The 19,385-nt window shown below is 40.8% G+C and overlaps 1 protein-coding gene and 1 pseudogene across 4 annotated transcripts in view; one reads left to right on the top strand and one right to left on the bottom strand.

Moving 5' to 3' along the window:
- The first annotated feature begins 578 nt into the window (after positions 1 to 578).
- On the top strand, positions 579 to 9,284 carry LOC122747117 (annotated as a pseudogene).
- Positions 9,285 to 11,927: 2,643 nt separating this feature from the next.
- The window catches only part of FXR1 (FMR1 autosomal homolog 1), a 57,410-nt gene continuing 49,952 nt past the window's right edge, over positions 11,928 to 19,385 (bottom strand). For 2 of the 4 annotated variants that reach the window (XM_043990973.1, XM_043990975.1), the window contains 3 exons: positions 18,724 to 18,804; positions 14,270 to 14,361; positions 11,928 to 12,954 (listed from right to left, as the gene is read on the bottom strand). In XM_043990973.1, the coding sequence (XP_043846908.1) occupies positions 12,778 to 12,954; positions 14,270 to 14,361; positions 18,724 to 18,804 (350 nt within the window). In that variant the 3' untranslated portion in view covers positions 11,928 to 12,777. The remainder of the gene's footprint in view (positions 12,955 to 14,269; positions 14,362 to 18,723; positions 18,805 to 19,385) is intronic. The other 2 variants (XM_043990974.1, XM_043990976.1) reach the window with 1 other exon arrangement.

The following is a 19,385-nucleotide window of genomic DNA, read 5'->3' as shown; positions in this document are numbered from 1 at the left end:
AATGATTGTAACTCATACATTGAAACCTTACACTTTAGCAGTGATTTTTATTTCTTGTCTGTGTTTTAACTTCAATAAATTAGTGCAAACATCAATTAGTTTTTATCTTTTGCTACTATTTTGTTTTATTGATTTACGGATGAGTAAACTAGCATGGAGAAGTTAAATGATTTATATCAGAATAGTATTTCCTCATCAATTTACACCATCAAATACAAATGGTATTTACATCCATCAATCATGGTTGAACACGAGAAAGGTACAACCAGCTTGAATAGAGAGAGCTAATTGTTAAATTTTCAGTGTGAGCATTTACACCTTGGAAATCAGAAAACGCTATGAATCAGGGCTTAATTTATTGTTTTGTTGATTTTCAAGAGAAGAAAGTAATTGAAAAATGTTAATAACTCAGATTCAACTTAAAAGTGTGTTGTACTTTTTTTCCCCAGAGAGTCAATTGTTCAACACTGACTAGCACCCTATTGGATTTACATAAGCTTTGTATAGAAAGGGGTTTTTTGTTTGCTTGTTTTGTCCCCCTGGACACAACCAAAGTCCGGCTGCAGATTCAAGGAGAGATGGGGGTGGGGGGGTGGAATCTGAGCTTCCTCTGCAGGGTGTCATGGGCACCATTCACCATTCTGACCATGGTGAAGACTGAAGGCCCTGGCAGCCTGTCCAATGGGCCGGTGGCTGGCTTGCAGCGCCAGATGCGTTTTGCCTCTGTCTGCATTGGCCTCTATGACTCTGTCGAGCAGTTCTACCTACACCAAGTGATCTGAGCATGCGGGCATTGGGAGCCGCCTCCTGGCAGGCTGTACCACAGGGGCACTGGCAGTGGCCATAGCCCAACCCACAGATGTGGTGAAGGTATGTTTCCAGGCCCAGGCTCGTGCAGGTGGCAGCCAGAGATATCAGGGCACACTGGATGCCTATAAGACTATGACCAGAGAGGAGGGGCTTCAGGGCCTATGGAAAGGAACTTTACCCAATGTTGCCCTCAATGTTATCGTTAACTGTGCTGAGCTGGTGATATAAGATCTCATCAAAGATGCCCTTCTGAAGGCCCACCTCATGACTGATGACCTTCCATGCCACTTCACATCAGCCTTTGGGGCTGGCTTCTGTACCACCATCATTGCCTCCCCTGTTGACATGGTCAAGATAAGATACATGAACTCTGCTGCCGGCCAGTATGCCAGTGCCGGCCACTGTGCCCCCACCAAGGTTAGTTGTAATTTCTGTCCTTGCAAGACTTTCCCATCAATATCCTTTCATAAAAACTAAAAAATGACCAAACAAACAAAAAACTGCATAGTCTCTTTGTCAATGCCACACTGTTCCCTCTTGCAAAAGTGCAAATTCATTATTTTCTTGATGCTGCCCTATTGGGAAACATAGAAAGCCGTTGATCAAAAGAATCACCAAGGAAAAGTTTGTGACGCATGTAAGAGGCTACAGGTGATTAACAAGGTTGACTTGCTTCAGAGAACTGATAGAAAAAACATCAAGGATGTGAGCCTTTATTAACAGAGCCAGGACTAAAAAGTATGGTCCATATATCCCTTTCTGCTATACTAAAGCTGCCTAATTTATAGAAGTCAAAAACAGCAAATGAATGAGTGAAAAAAGCATTTGTAAAATTCTTACAATGTGTCAGGCCCTGTGCTAAGCACCGAGGATACAAGGAAAGGAAAAAAACAAAACAACAAAAAAACACAACCAAAACAACGGTTTCTACTCTCAAGGGGCTCACATTCTTTTGGGAGAGACCACAAGCAAACTATAGATGGGATCAACTGGGAATCATCTCAGAGGGAAGGGAATAAGATTAAGGAGGACTGGGAAAGACCTCTTGTAGAAGGTGGGTCTTCAGCTAAGACTTGAAGGAAACCAGCAAGTAAAGGTGAGGAAGGAGAGATTTCTGGGCACTTAGGGGGATGTCCAATTGCCATGGAAGTGGGCAGGGGGAAAGCCAATGAAAATGCACAGATTGAGTGTTTTGTTTGAGAAACAGTCAGGAAGTTGGTATCACTGAATTTCAGAGTTGGAAAAAAGTGAGGTGTAAGAAGACTGGAAAGGTAGGAAGGGGTCAGGTTGTGAAGAGCTTTGAATGCCAAACAGAGCATTTTGTATTGGATTCTAGAAGTGATGGTGAGCCATTTTTAATGACTAAGAGCTGATAATAGATCTGTACCTTAGGAATACTGGCTCACGGGGGGTGTGGGGGGGCAGCTAGGTAGTACAGTGGATAAAGCACTGGCCTTGGATTCAGGAGGACCTGAGTTCAAATCCGGCCTCAGACACTTGACACTTACTAGCTGTGTGACGTTAGGCAAGTCACTTAACCCCCATTACCCCACCAAAAAAAAAAAAAGTCAAGATTATATCGGAATAGGGGGCAGCTAGGTGGCACAGTAGATAGAGCACTGGCCTTGGATTCAGGAGGACCTGAGTTCAAATCCAGCCTCAGGCACTTGACACTTACTAGCTACGTGACCCTGGGCAAGTCACTTAACCCTCATTGCCCTGCAAAAAAATATTATATAGGAATACCGGCCCACCATGTTGATCATTCAGTTAGCACATCAAGGCGATGCAGAGCCCCAAGGCCATCTTTCTAAACTTTGGCTACCTGTTTGTGGAGAATGTGTCAACCAAACTGGATCTGCACCCACTCTGTGACATGCTCTGAAACTTCCTTTTGGACACAAAGAGCATTGTATCAGCTGTCTTCTGTTACTTATCTCTTAGTCACAAAGGCAGAGGGCAAACTCTGCCCAGAACAAAACCATGATCTTCCAAGTCCAACCTGCCGCATTTGGAAAATAAAGCATGGCATTGTAGGTAGGCTGTCAAACCACTCCAGCTGCTACTTGGAAACCAGCTCTGAGGGACACCTTTGTGAGCCTTAGCATTCTAATTGCTTGACAGAGGTCAGCGCTGGCCTTGACAAGTATCAGGTTCAGTGAAGTCAGCGAACTCCTGGCTGGGCCTCGGGTCCGTTCACCTTTTGTTGCTGCCAACAGTTCAGCAAGCCACAGTGTACTCCTGTCTGTACAACTGATACCAGTTACCTCCAATGCTCTGGTGTACATTTTCTAAAGAAATATAGCAGGACCTCCGTGCCTCTATATAGGCCCTGATGCTTTGAAAAAGGGAATCAGCCCCTCAAAAGAAAGGGCACAATGAAGTCCCAAATCCTTCTCCTTCAAGGACCTGTGATTCCTGGGTGTGGGTAGTTCCTCTCTATTTATGAAGGCATCATGAATGGACTTCTACTCACCTCTCTTTGCACTTCCACATTGTACATTGCATGCCTACATCCTCTGATGTTGGCTTCTTTGCTGGTCCTCCATCTGCTAACTCTAGGCATCTTTAATGGCTGTCTCCCGTGCCTAGAATTCTTTCTCCCTCTTCCTCTCATGCTTCTGGCTTCTCTGTTGTCATTCAGGCATTCAGTTATGGCTGACTCCTGACCCCATGGACCAAATAGCACACCGATGCTGTCCATGGGGGTTTCTTGGCAAGGTTGCTGGAGTGGTCTGCCATCTCCTTCTCCAGTGGATTAAGGCAAACAGAGGTTAAATGACTTGCCGAAGCTCGCATAGTTAGATGTTTACCCCAAGAATATGAAGACTTCCCCTGGTTGAATGGGCAAAGAGAACAATGTGTTCCAATACCACCTTGGCGTCTTTGATGTCTGAACAAGTCACAACACCTATTTCAGTCACTTCCATGGCAGTTGGACATCCCCCTAAGGGACATGTACTGTTTGTGATATTCCAGTGGCTCCTTATTGCCTCTAGAACACAAACTCTTCTATTTGACATGTCTAGGTCTTCACAAACTGGCTCCAGACTTTAATTCCAGATTTACTGAACATAACTCCACTTCACACATTCTGTGGTTCAGCCAAACTGGCCTCTTTGCTGTCCCTCATGAACAACATTCCATTTGTCATCTGGGTGCCCCCCAGACTGGTGGATTGGCTTAGAATCCCTAGCTTCAAGAATCGCTCCCTCAATGGGCCACCGCCAACAAGATCTTTTCTGATTCCTGCTGGTTGTTACAGACCTCCCCTCCCATGTTCCTTTGTATTTATTGGGTATGAATTTTGCATTCCGCATCTACAGGCATGTTATTTCTCCCAGTAGAGTGTGAGCATCTTGAGGGGAGGGCTTTTTTGTTAGGTTTTGTCTTTGCATCTTCAGCACTTAGCACAGTGCTTGGTGTTTAATGCAACATCAATGAATGCTAAATGCTAGAAAAGAGACAATGATGAGCGCCTCCCCTTAAGTAACTTCTGGAGACAATTTAGCTCCTCACCTTAGTGTTTTTCCTTCTTTAAATGTTCCTAGAGCACTTTGGCTCATTTCTTTGAACCCATTCACTTCACATCCCTGCTATGATAACTCCAAGGTCAGGGATGGTTGCGACTGTTTCCATTCTTCCTTTTCAGACCTCCAGAACCTTAGCGTGGATGTGTGATCCATGTGCTCCGGCCCCATAGGAGAGGTGCAGAAGACAGAGAGGTCTTGGTTTCCTGGTTGGAGTGGGTACTTGATTGATCCAAAGAAAAATTCCAGTAATTTCCTAGCATCAAATCTGAAATCCTCTTTGGCTTTCAAAGCTCTCTGTAAACTGGCCTCATTCTTCATTTTCAGTCTTTTTTTTTTTTTTCCATTTTACGCCCCTATATGGATTTCCCTGATCCAGGCATCAGATCCTGGCCTCATTGTTATTCCTCAAGCTTGACAAACTTCCAAATCCATGCATTTTCAATGGTGGCTCCCCATGCCTGCAATGCTATTAATCTCTCTCCTGGTTTTCATAGCTTCCTTCAAAACTTAGCTTAAATTGGGACAGCTAGGTGGCACAGTAGATAGAGCACCAGCCCTGGATTCAGGAGGACCTGAGTTCAAATCCAGCCTCAGTCACTTGACGCTTACTAGCTGTGTGACCCTGGGCAAGTCACTTAACCCCAATTGCCTCACAAAAAAAAAAATTGGAAAAAAAAAGACTTAGCTTAACAGGTCTTTTTTTTTCCCCCTGAGGATAATAAGAATAATGATATTGATAATAACAGCAGCATTTATAGCATGCATTAGAGTTTGCAAAGTGCTTTGCAAGTATCTCACTTTTTCCTCATAACGACTCTGGCACCCATCTAGTTCATAGGAAATGCTGAATAAATGCTTGGGGAGCTATCGTCAGCATTAGAGGAGGTGACAGGGTCAGCACAGTTAAGATGAATTATTGTCACAATTACTTCAAAGTTGAAAGGGACCTGGTGTGATCTGGTCAAACCAGCTCCTGACCAGGAACTTCCAGTGTTTAGCCCAGTGCCTGGTATGGGCAGCATGGAATATTAGTTGACTTGACAAGCGGACATTCAGACTTCATTGAAAGACCTCCGGATGGCTATGGTAATAATCACAGAAGTACTTTCCAAAGTCATCTTGTCCAACCACCCCAGCAAAGGAATACGCTCCCAGAAGAACCATGAGAAGGCCTCATCCCGTTTGGGGCCCCGCTCTCACTGCTAGGTTTTCCTTCCAAAGAACCCAAGTTTCCCTTCCTGTGCCTCCCCATACCTGCCTTCCACGGCTCCTAGTCCTGCCCCCTGGAGCCAAGCAGAAAATAACTGAATGGCTCTTCCACATGAGAGCCCTTCAAAAGCCTAAAGTCAAGGATTCAGGAGGATTCAGGAGGACCTGAGTTCAAATCTGACCTCAGACACTTGACACTTACTAGCTGTGTGACCCTGGGCAAGTCACTTAACCCTCATTGCACTGCCCCGCCCCCCCCCCAAATAAACTTTAAAAAAAGTCTGTACAGTTACCTTGTGCTTACCTGAGTCGTCTGTTTTCTAGATGAGACATGCCGGGTCCTTCAAAAGATGATTTCACAAGGTTTCCACATTTCTTAAGGGGCCTCCCTAAACTATGCCTGGGTGTGCCCTGAGCAATCTCACAGACATGCTTTGAGGATTTGAGGTGCAGTAACTAAAGTGAGGAAAAAAGGTGGGAGCAGAGCAGTATTACAGAGGTAAAATCTCTAGGGTGTGAGAACCATTTTGGTGGGAGGGGGGCAAGGTTCCACACCTGAGTGAGAATGGTAGTGTCAGCCAAGCAGGTTGGGGTGGGGAGATCAGAGTGAAAAGCTGGTTTCCAGGGAGGACATTTTATCTGGGACACATTAAGGGCAGCTAGGTGGTGCAGTGGATAAAGCACTGGCCCTGGATTCAGGAGGACCTGAGTTCAAATCCAGCCTCAGACATTTGACACTGTGTGACCTTGGGCAAGTCACTTAACCATCGTTGCCCCGTTTAAATTAAAAAAAGAGAGAGAGAGAAGATATGGGATACATTAAGTTTCAGGTTCCAGTAGACCATCCAGGGGAGAATGGGGAGTTGGCAGTGCAAGCCTGGTTCTCAAGAAAGTGGGTGAATCTAATGATGGCTTTGTTGGCCATAAGCATGGAAATGAAAGTTGGTTACAGTGAAGCAGGGAAAGAATTAGATGAACTGAAATGAACTGAGCAAAGGCCAAGACAATAACATACACAATAATTATAAACAATGCAAAAGAAAAGAATAATCACCACACAACAATGTGAGCATTGCAAAGTCACCAAGAACAAGCTTGGCCTCCAATGAAGGGATGGGAAAAAATGCTTCCCCCTTGCTCCTTTGAAGAGGCTGGGGGGAGATCCAGAAGTATGGAACACTTCATATGTTGTCCAGTTTTTTGATGTGCTGGTTCTGCTGTCCCCCCCCCCCGCCCCCTCCACTTTAAAAAGAAATTCCATTGTATGAAAGGATAGCTGGAATTATGAGAATGGATGAGACTTCTGGAGGGCATTGGTGAGGTATAGGGAATATCTAGTTTGAGAGAGTATATGAAAAAATGACAGACCATCTCTTCCAGAAACAGAGAGAATTTCTGAGCAAATTTCAGGGATGGCAAGTGCTATGGACAGGATTCAAAATGAAAAATAGTTGGACTTGTCAATCAACTCCCTGGTGACTTACCAAAACCAATATCAGTAGCACTGAGTGGAGAAGCCATGAGAATACAAGGGGTATAATGGATGAGGAAGTAGAGCCCAACTTGGAAGATGTTTATGAATGATCAACATAGAGAAACGTGGCATGACATGACTTATGACTTCACCAGGAAGGAAGGAAGCAGAAGCAGGAAAACTATGGAAAATGACCACATGGTAAAGAATAGCAGCAGCAAACTAAGAGAAACTGAATGTGGCAGAAAAAATGACCAGGCCTAGTCCCCAAGAGACATGAGAAGGCACATCCCTTCTTCACAAGAACGGGGGGACTATGGGTGTGCAACACTGCATCTCAACCTTTTCTAATTCCTTATTACAAAGGGATGGTTCTTGGGAAGGGGAAGACAGTAGTATTATACTGGGAAATGTTAATGGCCATAAAAAACCCTAGTTTTAAAAAAGTTTGGCAGTGAATCAGATGATTCCAGATTGCAAATCAATTTATAAATGCCATTTACTAAGCGCTTACCTGTAACTGTACTAACATCTGGGTGAAAAGGATGTTATTTTCTATTGATGTATTATTTCAGATTTATCCTGTATATAATTTGCTTTGCCTATTTGTTTGCATGTTGTCTTTTCCATTAGATTGTAGGGCAAGGACTTTTTCCTTTCAGTCTCCAGAGCAGTTAGCAGTGCTTGGCACAAAGTAGCACTTAATGCTTACCAACTGACAGACTGATCGGTTTTTTAGGACATGAGAAATCTAAGCATGGTTCTAGGTGAAAAAAATCAGGATTGAGACAAACTGCAGAAGGGTGTGAGGATGTAAATGAACTCAGATGTTAGAGGGGTTGGTCTTCATAGAAACCTTTTCTGGAGACAAGGAAATGTGAAGGCAGCTTTTGAGATGGAGAGTTCACTTCATAACTTATTAAGTGAGGTCGTTGACTCACTGTCTAAGGGCTTAGGAGGTCAAGAATGGGACACAGGGCTGCAACTTGGGTGGGGGAAGAAGAGTAAAATAAACAGAACTCCGCAACAGCTGATCCAATAAGCACTCTATTCCCCAAAGCAATGCCCATCAACCAGGAGTGGGAGTGGTATTGGAGAATACATTGGGAGTTGCACAGGGAAGGGTACAACCCCAAAGTGAAAGACAACAGATAAAAGCAAACATCACCAAAATAAAACTAAAGCTGATCTTGCTGATCAAGGGTTCTCTAACTGGAATGGGTTTGGAAAGCCATTAAAGTGCATCTCCGAGTTTCAAGTCTAGAGCTAAGATCGTTGAAGGCACCTAATCTAAAAGACTGATGTTTCAATGAGGAGACTGAAGGCCTGGAGAGGTTGTGGAATCTGCAATAGGTACCAAGTAGCAGAACCAGGATTTGAATCCAAATTCTTCAAAACCCATTTAGCAAATTTTACAGAAGTGAATGGGAGAAATGGAAAATATTTACTCTCAAGAGAATTTTTGAGGTTGTTCATAGCTTCCAGGGAAGCAGCATGTAAACAAGTCCTCTGAATCAAGCCTCACCTTGACTAGCTTGACGTGAGGCCTAGGGGGAAGCCTCCTATTTTCAATGCCTCATGCGACTGAGTGAGGACTGATGTATATTTATGGAAGAATCTTCAGACAAATGAAATAATAGTACCTCAGAACAAAATAAAACAAAGAATTCAAAGTTACAAGTAAGACAGGCTTCTCTTCTCCCACTGCCAAGCCCTTCCCAGTCCTTAATTTTAGGGATTTCTCTCTGGATTAATCTCCAATTTAGCCTATATTGTTAAAATGTAGTTGTTTGCATTTTATTCCTTTCATTTAACAATGGGTTTTTTGAGTGGGGTTTATTTTTTGCCTTCTTTTTTTTGTATCCCCAGACACTTAGGACTACAATCAGTAACTGAAGTGAATTCCTCAGTGATCTCACAAACAGCATCAAGAGATATTTCATGTGGACCCTGTAGAGGTCCCACCATCTGTTTTTGTGTTATTCTGAGAAGCAGTGGTTGCCACAAGGATCATGGTGTATGTCCCATGCACATTTTTCTGATATAGGATTCCCAGGACCCAACCAAAACTACGTGTGGTTGATTTGCAGAATGATAGGTGGCATTTGATGTTGGACATGAAGGAGACCATTCAGTTACTAGCCAATACCTAATACTAACTGAATTTTTATTCTATTTCAGAACTGAAAAGCTGGGTAAAGAACTCTTATGGAGTGGTAGCCAACCCAGCTTCTCCCCACACCCCATACTGCTTTTAAACGACCACTCTCCCCAAAATACAAAACCAAGGAAATGCAGTCCTCTTTTGCACCATAACAATTTTCATAAGTTTGACTTTCGAGGTTCAGTATTTTAACTCTGATTTCACTGAGTGCTACTGAGGCTTGTCACGCTTTGCTCAGACTGCCACCTGTAGCTGAAGGATCTTTTATGTCTTATGTTCCACTGTCCTAGTTAGGTAATTTTTCAAGAGTTAATAGATTTAAAAGCTTCCCTACAATTTCCTTAATCTGATTTTTCACATTAGATACTTAAAAACCCTCCCAATTCTTCTAGGCTTTATACCCACAAGTTCATAGGATTCATGGCTAGAAGTAAGCCTGGGGATTTTCTAATCCCTTATTTTAGGCCAAGGGGAGGTTTAACCTGGGGTAACACTTCAACAGGATGTTACCTTTGTAATCCGATGTATTTCATATTCTGCATTTAAAAGCACTCTTTGAAAGGATTCATAGGCTTCATCAGACTGACAGGAATATCCCATGACAAAAAAAAAAAGTGGGAGAGGGGCTAAGAACATGTTGAGGCATAGAAGGTGAAGTTCCCTATTTGTGATCAGATTCCAGATGCAGCAGGCTTTGCCTGTAAACCATGAAGAACTAAGGGTGATGATTCACTAATGGCTTCTTTTCAGGTAACTACCCCTACCCATTTTATAGCTCACTTTTAACTTGTGGGGTTGGGGGTGTAAAGGTGGGAGGGTGGCAATAAAAATTAAAAAGTGAAATAAATGAACTTGGCCAAAATTTTGGTGGGAAAACTTAAAGACTGAGATCAAGTATTTGAGGTTTTCCTTTTATCCATAATAGTGAAGAACCTTCTCTCCCTACTCCCCACCCAACCAAGATCAAGCATAGTCTTTGTAATCAGTATTGGATGGCAATAACCCAACTTACTCATCAACTGTTTTTGTTAAGAAAATCTCAACCATTAATTTTTTTTTTTTTTTGCAGGGCAATGAGGGTTAAGTGACTTGCCCTGGGTCACACAGCTAGTAAGTGTCAAGTGTCAGTGTTCAGATTTCCTCCTGCGCAACCTAGCTGCCCCCTCAACCATTTTTTTTGTTTGTTTGTTTGTTTGGGTTTTTTTTGTGGGGCAATGGGGGTTAAGTGACTTGCCCAGGGTCACACAGCTAGTAAGTATCAAGTGTCCCAGGCTTCCCTCAACCATTTTTAATTAGGGTTTTTTTTTTTGAACCAAGTTTGTAGTTTTGGCTTTACATAAGTAATTGAAGTTTTAAAAGCCCAGTTTTAAGCAGTCATAAGGCATTAAAAAAAACACTTCATATTTTCAAAGCATGATCAAAAAGGTGCAAACCACATACCAGAGGCTACATGTTACATGCCAGGAAAAAAGACTAGAGAAAGTGACTTGACCAGTCTAACCACAGTAAGTAGTAAAGCCAGAGGTCAAGCCCTAGTTTGACTGCCAGGGTTGTTTGCACCTTTGCAGCTACGTTATGTGGGCAACCCTTAAATACACAAGGGTTGGCCATGAACCTGGGAAACTGCCTCAATAAAACTCTAACAAATTCCAAGACAAAAAGGAAGACCCATTTCACAAGTGCATTTTCTGACAAGGTTTTAGAAAGGTAATCAAAGTGGCTTAAGGAGTAGAAAAATTTTTATGTCTTTTAGACTAATTTAATCTAAAAGTAAGATATTTGGAAATTGAAAAATTAGTCACAAGTTTTTTTCGTAATAGAAAAATATGGGCCAGTTAAGTACAAAGTTCAGTAAGGTCTCAAAGATGCTCAGAAGTCTGATTAACTTACTCTAAGAAAATTTCTAACTTAAGAGATAGTAATTCAAACATTCATATGAAGAAATCACTGCAAAGGCATTCAAATGTCTACTGGGCAAGCTGCTTATCTTCCTAATATAGGGTGGTGAAGAAAAAAAAAAAAACGATGATTAAGCTATTGATTTGCAGATGGGTCATCTCCCAATCAACTGCTACCTCAAAAATAACTGCTTCACCTGTTACACATCAAATACAACTTTATGCTTCGAGATATATTTCATATACTTCCTAAAAAACGAAATTTCTTTATCCCAATATGAAACTTTTTGGGGGGGAGGGGGGCAGAGGGCGGGAAGAAGGACCACAGGAAGTGACCCAAATCAGGACCAGCCTAACACAAATGAACAATTTTCCAATTTAACCTAAAGGAAATGAAAATAAGGTTTCTTCCATTAGGTCTGCAAAATGAATTTGCTGGATTGCAATGCTACTTTAAAAATAATTTCACCAATGTAAATTATTTTCTGGGACTGGAAGGGAACAGTGCGAGGGAGGAGACAGTCACAATTGCAATAGAAATAGAGTGTCCTTATGGATTTTTCATACTCAAACCTTCAAATTTGCTCGTTAGAACAAAATTTTCAACTCAACTTTTCATGGTACAAATTATATAGGTGTCTTCAGGGCATTTAAAGATACATTTAAAAATTCAACTGGAAATCTAAATTTGTAATTCGCATCCATAATTGTATAAAAGGCATTATATTTTATATCGAATTTAGAAATTAGTTTTTTATGATTAGCAAATGGGAAACTTCTCTAGGCCTATCAGTATCTTTTGATTTTTGAACAACTGGGGTAGAAAGTAAAAGTTAAAATCCAGCAAATGGAAGATCAAAGTTTATTTTTTACTACCTGCATACAAAAACATATTGCACATCAAACAACCAAAACAAAAATAAAAATACTCTACTAAGGACTAACATATGTAGTTTTATACAGAATAAACCTTCTGGAAATTGATCTTTTCAGTAGTTCAGGTTATGTCTGAATGGACATGACTAATTCAGTTTAGTGTTTTAACTAAAGCTATGTTTGATTTTTAAATACTGTACAGTTTAATAAATAAACCAAACAAAGCCTCAATGTAGAACAGTCACTGCCAATATCACCCAGTGTCCCTGCAGTTTGAGAAGTTAACAAATGTATTCCAGTGGTCTGCAGCTTTTCCTCTACATACAGCATTTAAAAAACATGTATTAAAACAGACCAGTTTCCAGACTAAACTAATGGAGAAATTACAATTCAGTGCAAAATATTTTAGACTGCATTTCGTTCTAGTTTTCCTCAGGTGAAGAAGTGGTTGCATATTATTAAAAATGTAACAAAAGCAGCTAATGCTTTCATAAAGAATATTACGTTAGGGATCCCCCCTCCCCCCATCTCTGCCATATTTCGAAAACAAAATAACATTTCCTATAGCCAGCAATTCTTTTTAATGTTACATATACTATCTCAAGGCACATCTGATGATATATTTATAACACAGTAGGTGTCAAAGAATGTTTTAACATATGATTTCTTCAGGATCCCTCCCCTTTCTGTATTCCAAATGGAGGAACTGAAAGTGCGGTGTCAAGACTGGCGATCCATATCCTATCTTTGGCAAGCTGTACGAGCACTATTGTAAAATGTAATGTAAAAGAACTGTAAACTAGCAACTTCAGTTTATGACACGCCGTTGAGCACAGCAGCTTCCTCGGGAGAATTCTCCTCTTCTTTCAAGACGCCCGACTTCTCTTCCTCAGGGCCATGCTGCAGTTTGGATGCTTCATCGCCAGATGCACTCGTGGGACCGTTGACCGCCTTCTCTGAAGGCGCATGCTCTTCAATCACGTCTTTTGCCTGCCAAAGGGAGACAACTTTTTCAACTTTGTTATAATTGTAATCTAGGGCTGAGGAGGAAAAAAGCTACATGAAAACACCCTAGTCACTAGGAAAAGCATGAAGAGCTTTTCTTTCCTGTCCCCACCTAGCATCAAGCTTAATGATGAAAACCAAGAAACCAAGAACACCTCTTGGCTGTCCAAACAAGGTGCTGTTCCTCAAGTGCTTGTGATTTACATCACTTTCTCACAGCCTGTGTAACCTAGGTAGACACTGGGACCACCTCATCACTCAGGAGGCCAGCATGGAAGAACCCCTCTCTGCCCAGCTCAGGCCCAGAGGGGCCTGACCACCAGGGCAGACACACTTGCTCAAAGCCTCAATGGTCCAATGAAACTTCAGTGCCACACGGGTGTGAAGGCATTTTAATCTTTCACAAGATTGGAAATTAAGTGTCCATAACTCATATCCACAGAACATTCTTCAAGACCCCAATTCTCTATGATTAAGAAGAGTTATATCACAATGTATATGGTAAGGAACTCACTGTTAAAAGGAATCACCTTTTGTTAAGTGCATAATCTTCCTCTCTTTCATCTGTTTTGTAAATCCAAACTCTGTTCAAATTTGCTTAATGCAGGGTACACATGTATTTAAGATCTGAAACCTAAGATTTCAAGATTCCTAAGATTCATTATTTAAGAAGGAGTTGCATGGAAATAATTTGAAGCATAGATTATTCAAGCTGGAAGGGAATTTAGAGATGACCTAAGTCCAATGCCCTCACAAATGTGGAAACTGAGGCCCAAAGAGATCAAGTCACTTGTCCTAAGTAAGACCATTAATTAGTGATGCATGAATTGAGCCATGAAGCTCATGCTCCTGAATAGGATCGTTCAGTGCTCTCCTACTCCACTACACTGCCTCCTCTCCTCTTTGAGCTTATTTCCCAAATTAAGGGTGGGATGCTTTATTCCTAAGCTTTTTTTTGGGGGGGTAACTGAGAGTGCTATATTAAATCAGCCTTAAAGTCGATGACAAACACAGTGCTTCAATATAATTTATTGTACTTTTTCTAATCTACACCTAATAAATGATTAGTTACCTGGCATCAAGCACATTAGCAAAGAATCCTCTCCTAAGGGAAAGGAAGTTATATATGCTTGAAATTATTAATGTAAGCTTCACGAGGGCACAAATTTTATCACATTTGGATTTTCTCAGTGCGCAGCACATAATAGGTGCACAGCAATGCTTATCATTTGTAGGTAGCACACAATGGGAATTACAGAGGAAAGGGGGTGGGTGGGGCCACAGATTTAATTCTGCTTACCATTTCTTTCTTGTTTTTAGTCAAAGTTTCCCTTGGCAAGTTTCTTTGTCTGCTCTGAGACTCAGCTCTGGATATATAATCTGCAACTGTGACTGTTAGAGATGAGAGAAAAAAATTACAGGTACTGAAACAGAACAGAACATTCCAAAATGTTCTGGATTTAAAGGGCAGTCCCACTCCCGAAGGAGGACTAATAATAGGTTTCCCATTTCTCTACAGTTAAATATAACGGATCATATCATGCCAACATTAATGGAGTGTGAAATTGTTATCTATATTATCTCGTAGCTGGTGAGTGGAAGAGAATGTGGGCAAGTCATTCTTTGCCAAGCACTCAGCCATGGTGGTTTTGCTGCTGCTGACGGACTGAGGACTGTGGCACAAAACCCTATCTGTACAACCTCAGATCCACAGTGAAAGAAAAATAGTTGACATAAGCATGTGAAAGCAGTAGAAATTGTCAACCTCTCTTTGGACTTCCCCCACTAATTTCAACTGTTGAGCAGAATACAAAAATTAATAAACTAATAATTCACCTCCTACACCCTACAGCAAAATCAAAAGAACAAATTTCTATGAATACTAATTGATGAATTTAAAAAATCAGACATTTTTAAAAGCTGAAAACCTCCATTCAACTTTAAGGAATAAATTACATAGTTAAATCCTGCACAATGTTTTGCAAATTTACACTTGTCAAAAAATAATGATGCAGGAACAATATTCTCGTAAGTGGAGATATTTAATCAGAAAACGCAAACTGTCACAGATATGCAAGTTTTTAAAAAATGGCTTTTTAAAAAGCACAAATGAAACAACATTTGCATGTATATATTACCATTTAATACCAACATATTGCATCCAAATCAGGAAATAGAGGAACACCAATGAAAAGCATCATGGGGAATTATGAAACTACCAAGCAGTTGCAGAGCAACATGCTCATAAACAGGCCAACACTGGGCAAAGGACACATCCTTGATGAGAAAGGAAGGTACAAAAGGGAATCCTGGAGTCACTCTTCTGACCCTGACACTTGTAGCTGGCTTGGGGGTGATGGGACTAAGTGACCTCACGTGGAGCAAACCTGAAACTCTGAAGACCATGAAGGTCACCTTGGTTATGTGGACAGAGGGTAGCCTAGAATTACCAAGATGCTCTGATATAACAAAAATAACTGAGGTAACTCCATAGGCAAATATTTACTATCTTTGACTGTTGACATCAAGGCATAACACTAATCCCAAAGGGGATTGTGCATATGCTGTGTGTATAGGAAACATGAAAAGTATGTATTTATTTTGTTTTATTTTTTTGTTTTGGGTTTTTTTTTTTTTGCAGGGCAATGAGGGTTAAGTGATTTATCCAGGGTCACACAGCTAGTAAGTGTCAAGTGTCTGAGGCCAAATTTGAACTCAGGTCCTCTTGAATCCAAGGCCAGTGTTCGATCCACTGCACCAGCTAACTGCCCCAAAAGTATGTATTTATGATAGCTGTATAAATCTGGGGGGGGGGGGTGGGAGGGTGAAGGGGGGAGCCTCAATTATATATGAAAAATGAAAACTAAAGCTGCACAAAATTTATAAAGGTATAATCCTTTTGAAAGCTATTAAATGTGGGGGCATGTGTCAAATAATCTCAGGTTAATAGACATCTGTCCTGAGGGGGATGATCTATTTGGGGTGGGGTGTTGGGGATGTCTAGAAGTATGAATTCATCACTGTAGGGAATGCCTAGGGCAAAATCTACCTCCACTTCTGTAACTGATTGGCAATTTGTACCCTCTCTAATTTAAACTCAAGGAAGAGATTAGGTGGCATCTCCAGTTACAGAGTTATGTGTTAGAAGTAAAAACTCCAAGTCTTCTGATCTATCAGCTGCCCCTATAAACTATGCCACAATGCCTATCTTTACAACACTAATTGAAAAAATGTTTCCCAATTTCAAGGAAAATTTCCCCAAATAGTTCATTTTCCCCAAGGGTTCATTGTGACTGCTTCAATGCAATTTACAAATTTTAATTGGCTAATTTCAAGTATTTTAAAAATTACTTATATTGGTGTTTTGTCATTTGTTCCAAGTTCTTAAATAGGAATTACAAATTAAAAGGTCCAGGACTTGGACTTTAGACCCCACAGCCTTTTTGCTCACAAATACTTTCAAAATAAAAATTTCTATTTTGAAAGCACCCTGGGCTTTTTCACTGCAAATGTGCTCACCTCAGTACAACTGAAAAGGAGACTTAGGGCTGTGTGTGTCCATTCATGAGAACATGAGAGAGTGCATGCACTTACACACGCATCTCTACAATTGCAGCATCCATTTTTTAATGGTTCTCAGCATTATTTTAACCATGCTTCTGGGTCAAACTAGTAGGTTTAGGAATTTTCATAGTGGCTTCATTCTTAGGCATAAATAAGGAACAGCTGCTCTGACATTACTAGGTTGAACAGGAAATTTTTAGAATATTTTCCCCTCCAAAGGGCAAACGTGACTGATGTTAGATCAGTTAGATAAAAAGCCAGGCGCTTTTCTATTAACCATTCAAGACAGGGAAGAAGCAAGTGCTAAGAAGCTAAGTATACTGTACTGAGTCTTCTCAAAAACAGCTAAAGAAGCTTAAATAGTTATTTGTATTTTCTTCCAATAATCTGTTTGGTCGAGACAATTTGGAAAGGCCTTTGGGATAAGACCTATTCCTTATTCAACCTTTTCCCTAATTTAAAATCCATGCTGAAGGCTGATGAGATAGGGAATTGTGAGTGAGGTGGGGGAAAATGGTTCCATTTTACTGTAAATGAGGGATGCAAACTGCAATGTCATTCTTATTTTATTTTTTAAATGGACTTGTGATTTGGTGAGTTAAAGAAGATGAAGACAGGGAATTCTTTGAAACTTCAGACTCCTAAGACTGCCTAAGTCACTGACAGATGATGAGAACAGCCTAGGGTCACACAGCCAATACATCTGTCCAGGATGACAGACTGATTCAATCTACTATCCCAAGCTGGCTCTTGCAAAACATTTCTCGAATACTTTGAAATAATAAAATGTCTGTTAGAAAGGTCAATGCCAATGGATGTGTACTGATTTACTGAACTTGAACTAGCAGGGATGTTGCATTCTGTGAGTGGAGTTCAGGTCCCCCAGCTCCCCTCCTTTCATTTTTCCTCCATTCCCAGGAGGAGTCTGTGAGTGAGCTGGGGCCCAGAGGATGAATGAGGGCAGGCCCTGCCTGGACCAAAGGGCAGGGCAGATAACAAAGCACGGAGACCAATGAGCATAGACTGAAAGTAAATGGGGGTGGGGTGGAAATGTGCTTTTAATTGTCTTTCCAAATTTGGGAACAGCTATAGAAGAATGGAGGAACTTGGAATACCCTGTGACTGTTAAAAAGGATTTGCTGTAGGAGTGTAGTGTCCAATGCCCTGTAATCTACCAAAACCCAACTGTATCACAAAATTAAAGGGATCAAAAAGACTATATTCCACATAAAACTGGTGATTTCGTGAACAGTATTAGGTCCTTTTGCGGACGTTTCAACTAGTTTTAAAAGCTTGACTCCTTTTGCCATAAATTTTTTTATGTCCACAATATTTAGAATACTAAGGGTACTGGCATCTTCAGATTTTATTTGGAGAGAACCACGAAAGGTTGTGTTATGAAAAACATTCAAAAATTGCTCAATTTAAAAGGGTTTATTTCTGGCTTACACAATTTCTTCACTGGAACCATACATGTGATTTCTCTGAACATAAGAAATAGAAATGTGCTCAAAACAACAGACAGAGCAAATAATTTCCTTTAAAGTACAAATCATGATCATTTCTTTTAAACTAAGTTAGCAGTCTTTAAATAAGGTTAAGTTATTATTATTTTTAAAAAGGTTAGTAAGTATAAAGGAAGGGAATCACACACACCATAATAACAGAACATGCATTTGCCTTGTTAGAAAAAAGGGACACTTCATATTTGGTTAAAAAAAATCATCATAATGGCCCATAAAAATGAGGTGTTGGATCCAGGTCCAATAAACAGGCACCACCATGCAAGCTGCTCACACGTCAGTCCATCTCAATCACAATCTAGAACACACTCCTGGGTACCAGAGCAGACTTCCTTCCATCTCAAATGTGAAGAGTCTGACAATTATGCCAAAATTGGAGGGAAAGGGAGATGGAGTGGGGAGGGTGAGATATTCTTCTTATAAAATTTATTTGTATAGGGCTGGGACACGGAGGAGAACAAGACAAAATATTAGTTCAATTAGACAGGTTATTAAACACTTATTGTGTCTTATTAGTTGAGTCAACAATGTATGCAATGCAAATCTTCAATGTATATGCACACATGTGTGCACAGTTAAGTAGAAAATAGATATTTTTTTAAAAGCAGACATGACATTTTTTCATGCTTGTGACCTGATGTTATCAACAGGTCCACACTCAAGTTACCTGGCTGTCTATCTTCTGCCTGACCCCTGAAGCGACGCCTGCGGCTACGATTGCGTCGCTGGGGTTTTTTTTCACTATCATCTGCAATTGCAAAGTTTACCATGAACTATTCTGACAATAAAAAGTCTTTCCTTCAAAGATTTAAGGGGGAAAGAGAAATTGTTTAAACAAACACCAATGATAAACAATAGACAGTACTTTTATAAATACACTGCTATATCAAACATTCTACAGAGATAAGAGGAATATAATCTACAGATTATGGGATGTACAACATTTAAGAATCACATACATTCCTCAGACTTTTGAGGTTAAGGCCATGTCATCCAGGGGATTACGGGCAAGGACAAGCACACCTGCAAATATGGAGATTGATACACCTCCTCAGGTGAAGCATTGACAGAAATATACGAACTAAAGTTCCCATTCCGAGGTTTTGTTCTCTGACTTGGGGTGGTGTCTGGGGAAGGTATCCTATCAGGGCAATGAAGGCAGGGGTGTCTCATATTACTTTAGTACTTCCAGCCCTGATCAGAGCTCAAGTCATCCCACCCACACTGACAAAGCCATGGTATTTTGGCTACAAAACAGGCTTTAAAGGTTGAGAACTAGTCACACAGGTCTTCCTTACGTCAGACACAAGTTACCAATACTGCTTAGAA

Source organism: Dromiciops gliroides, chromosome 3 (assembly GCF_019393635.1).
Source record: "Dromiciops gliroides isolate mDroGli1 chromosome 3, mDroGli1.pri, whole genome shotgun sequence".
Classification (NCBI taxonomy): Eukaryota; Metazoa; Chordata; class Mammalia; order Microbiotheria; family Microbiotheriidae; genus Dromiciops; species Dromiciops gliroides.
The sequence above is the reverse complement of the archived record's forward strand: the minus strand, read 5'-3'. Positions and strand labels throughout refer to the sequence as shown.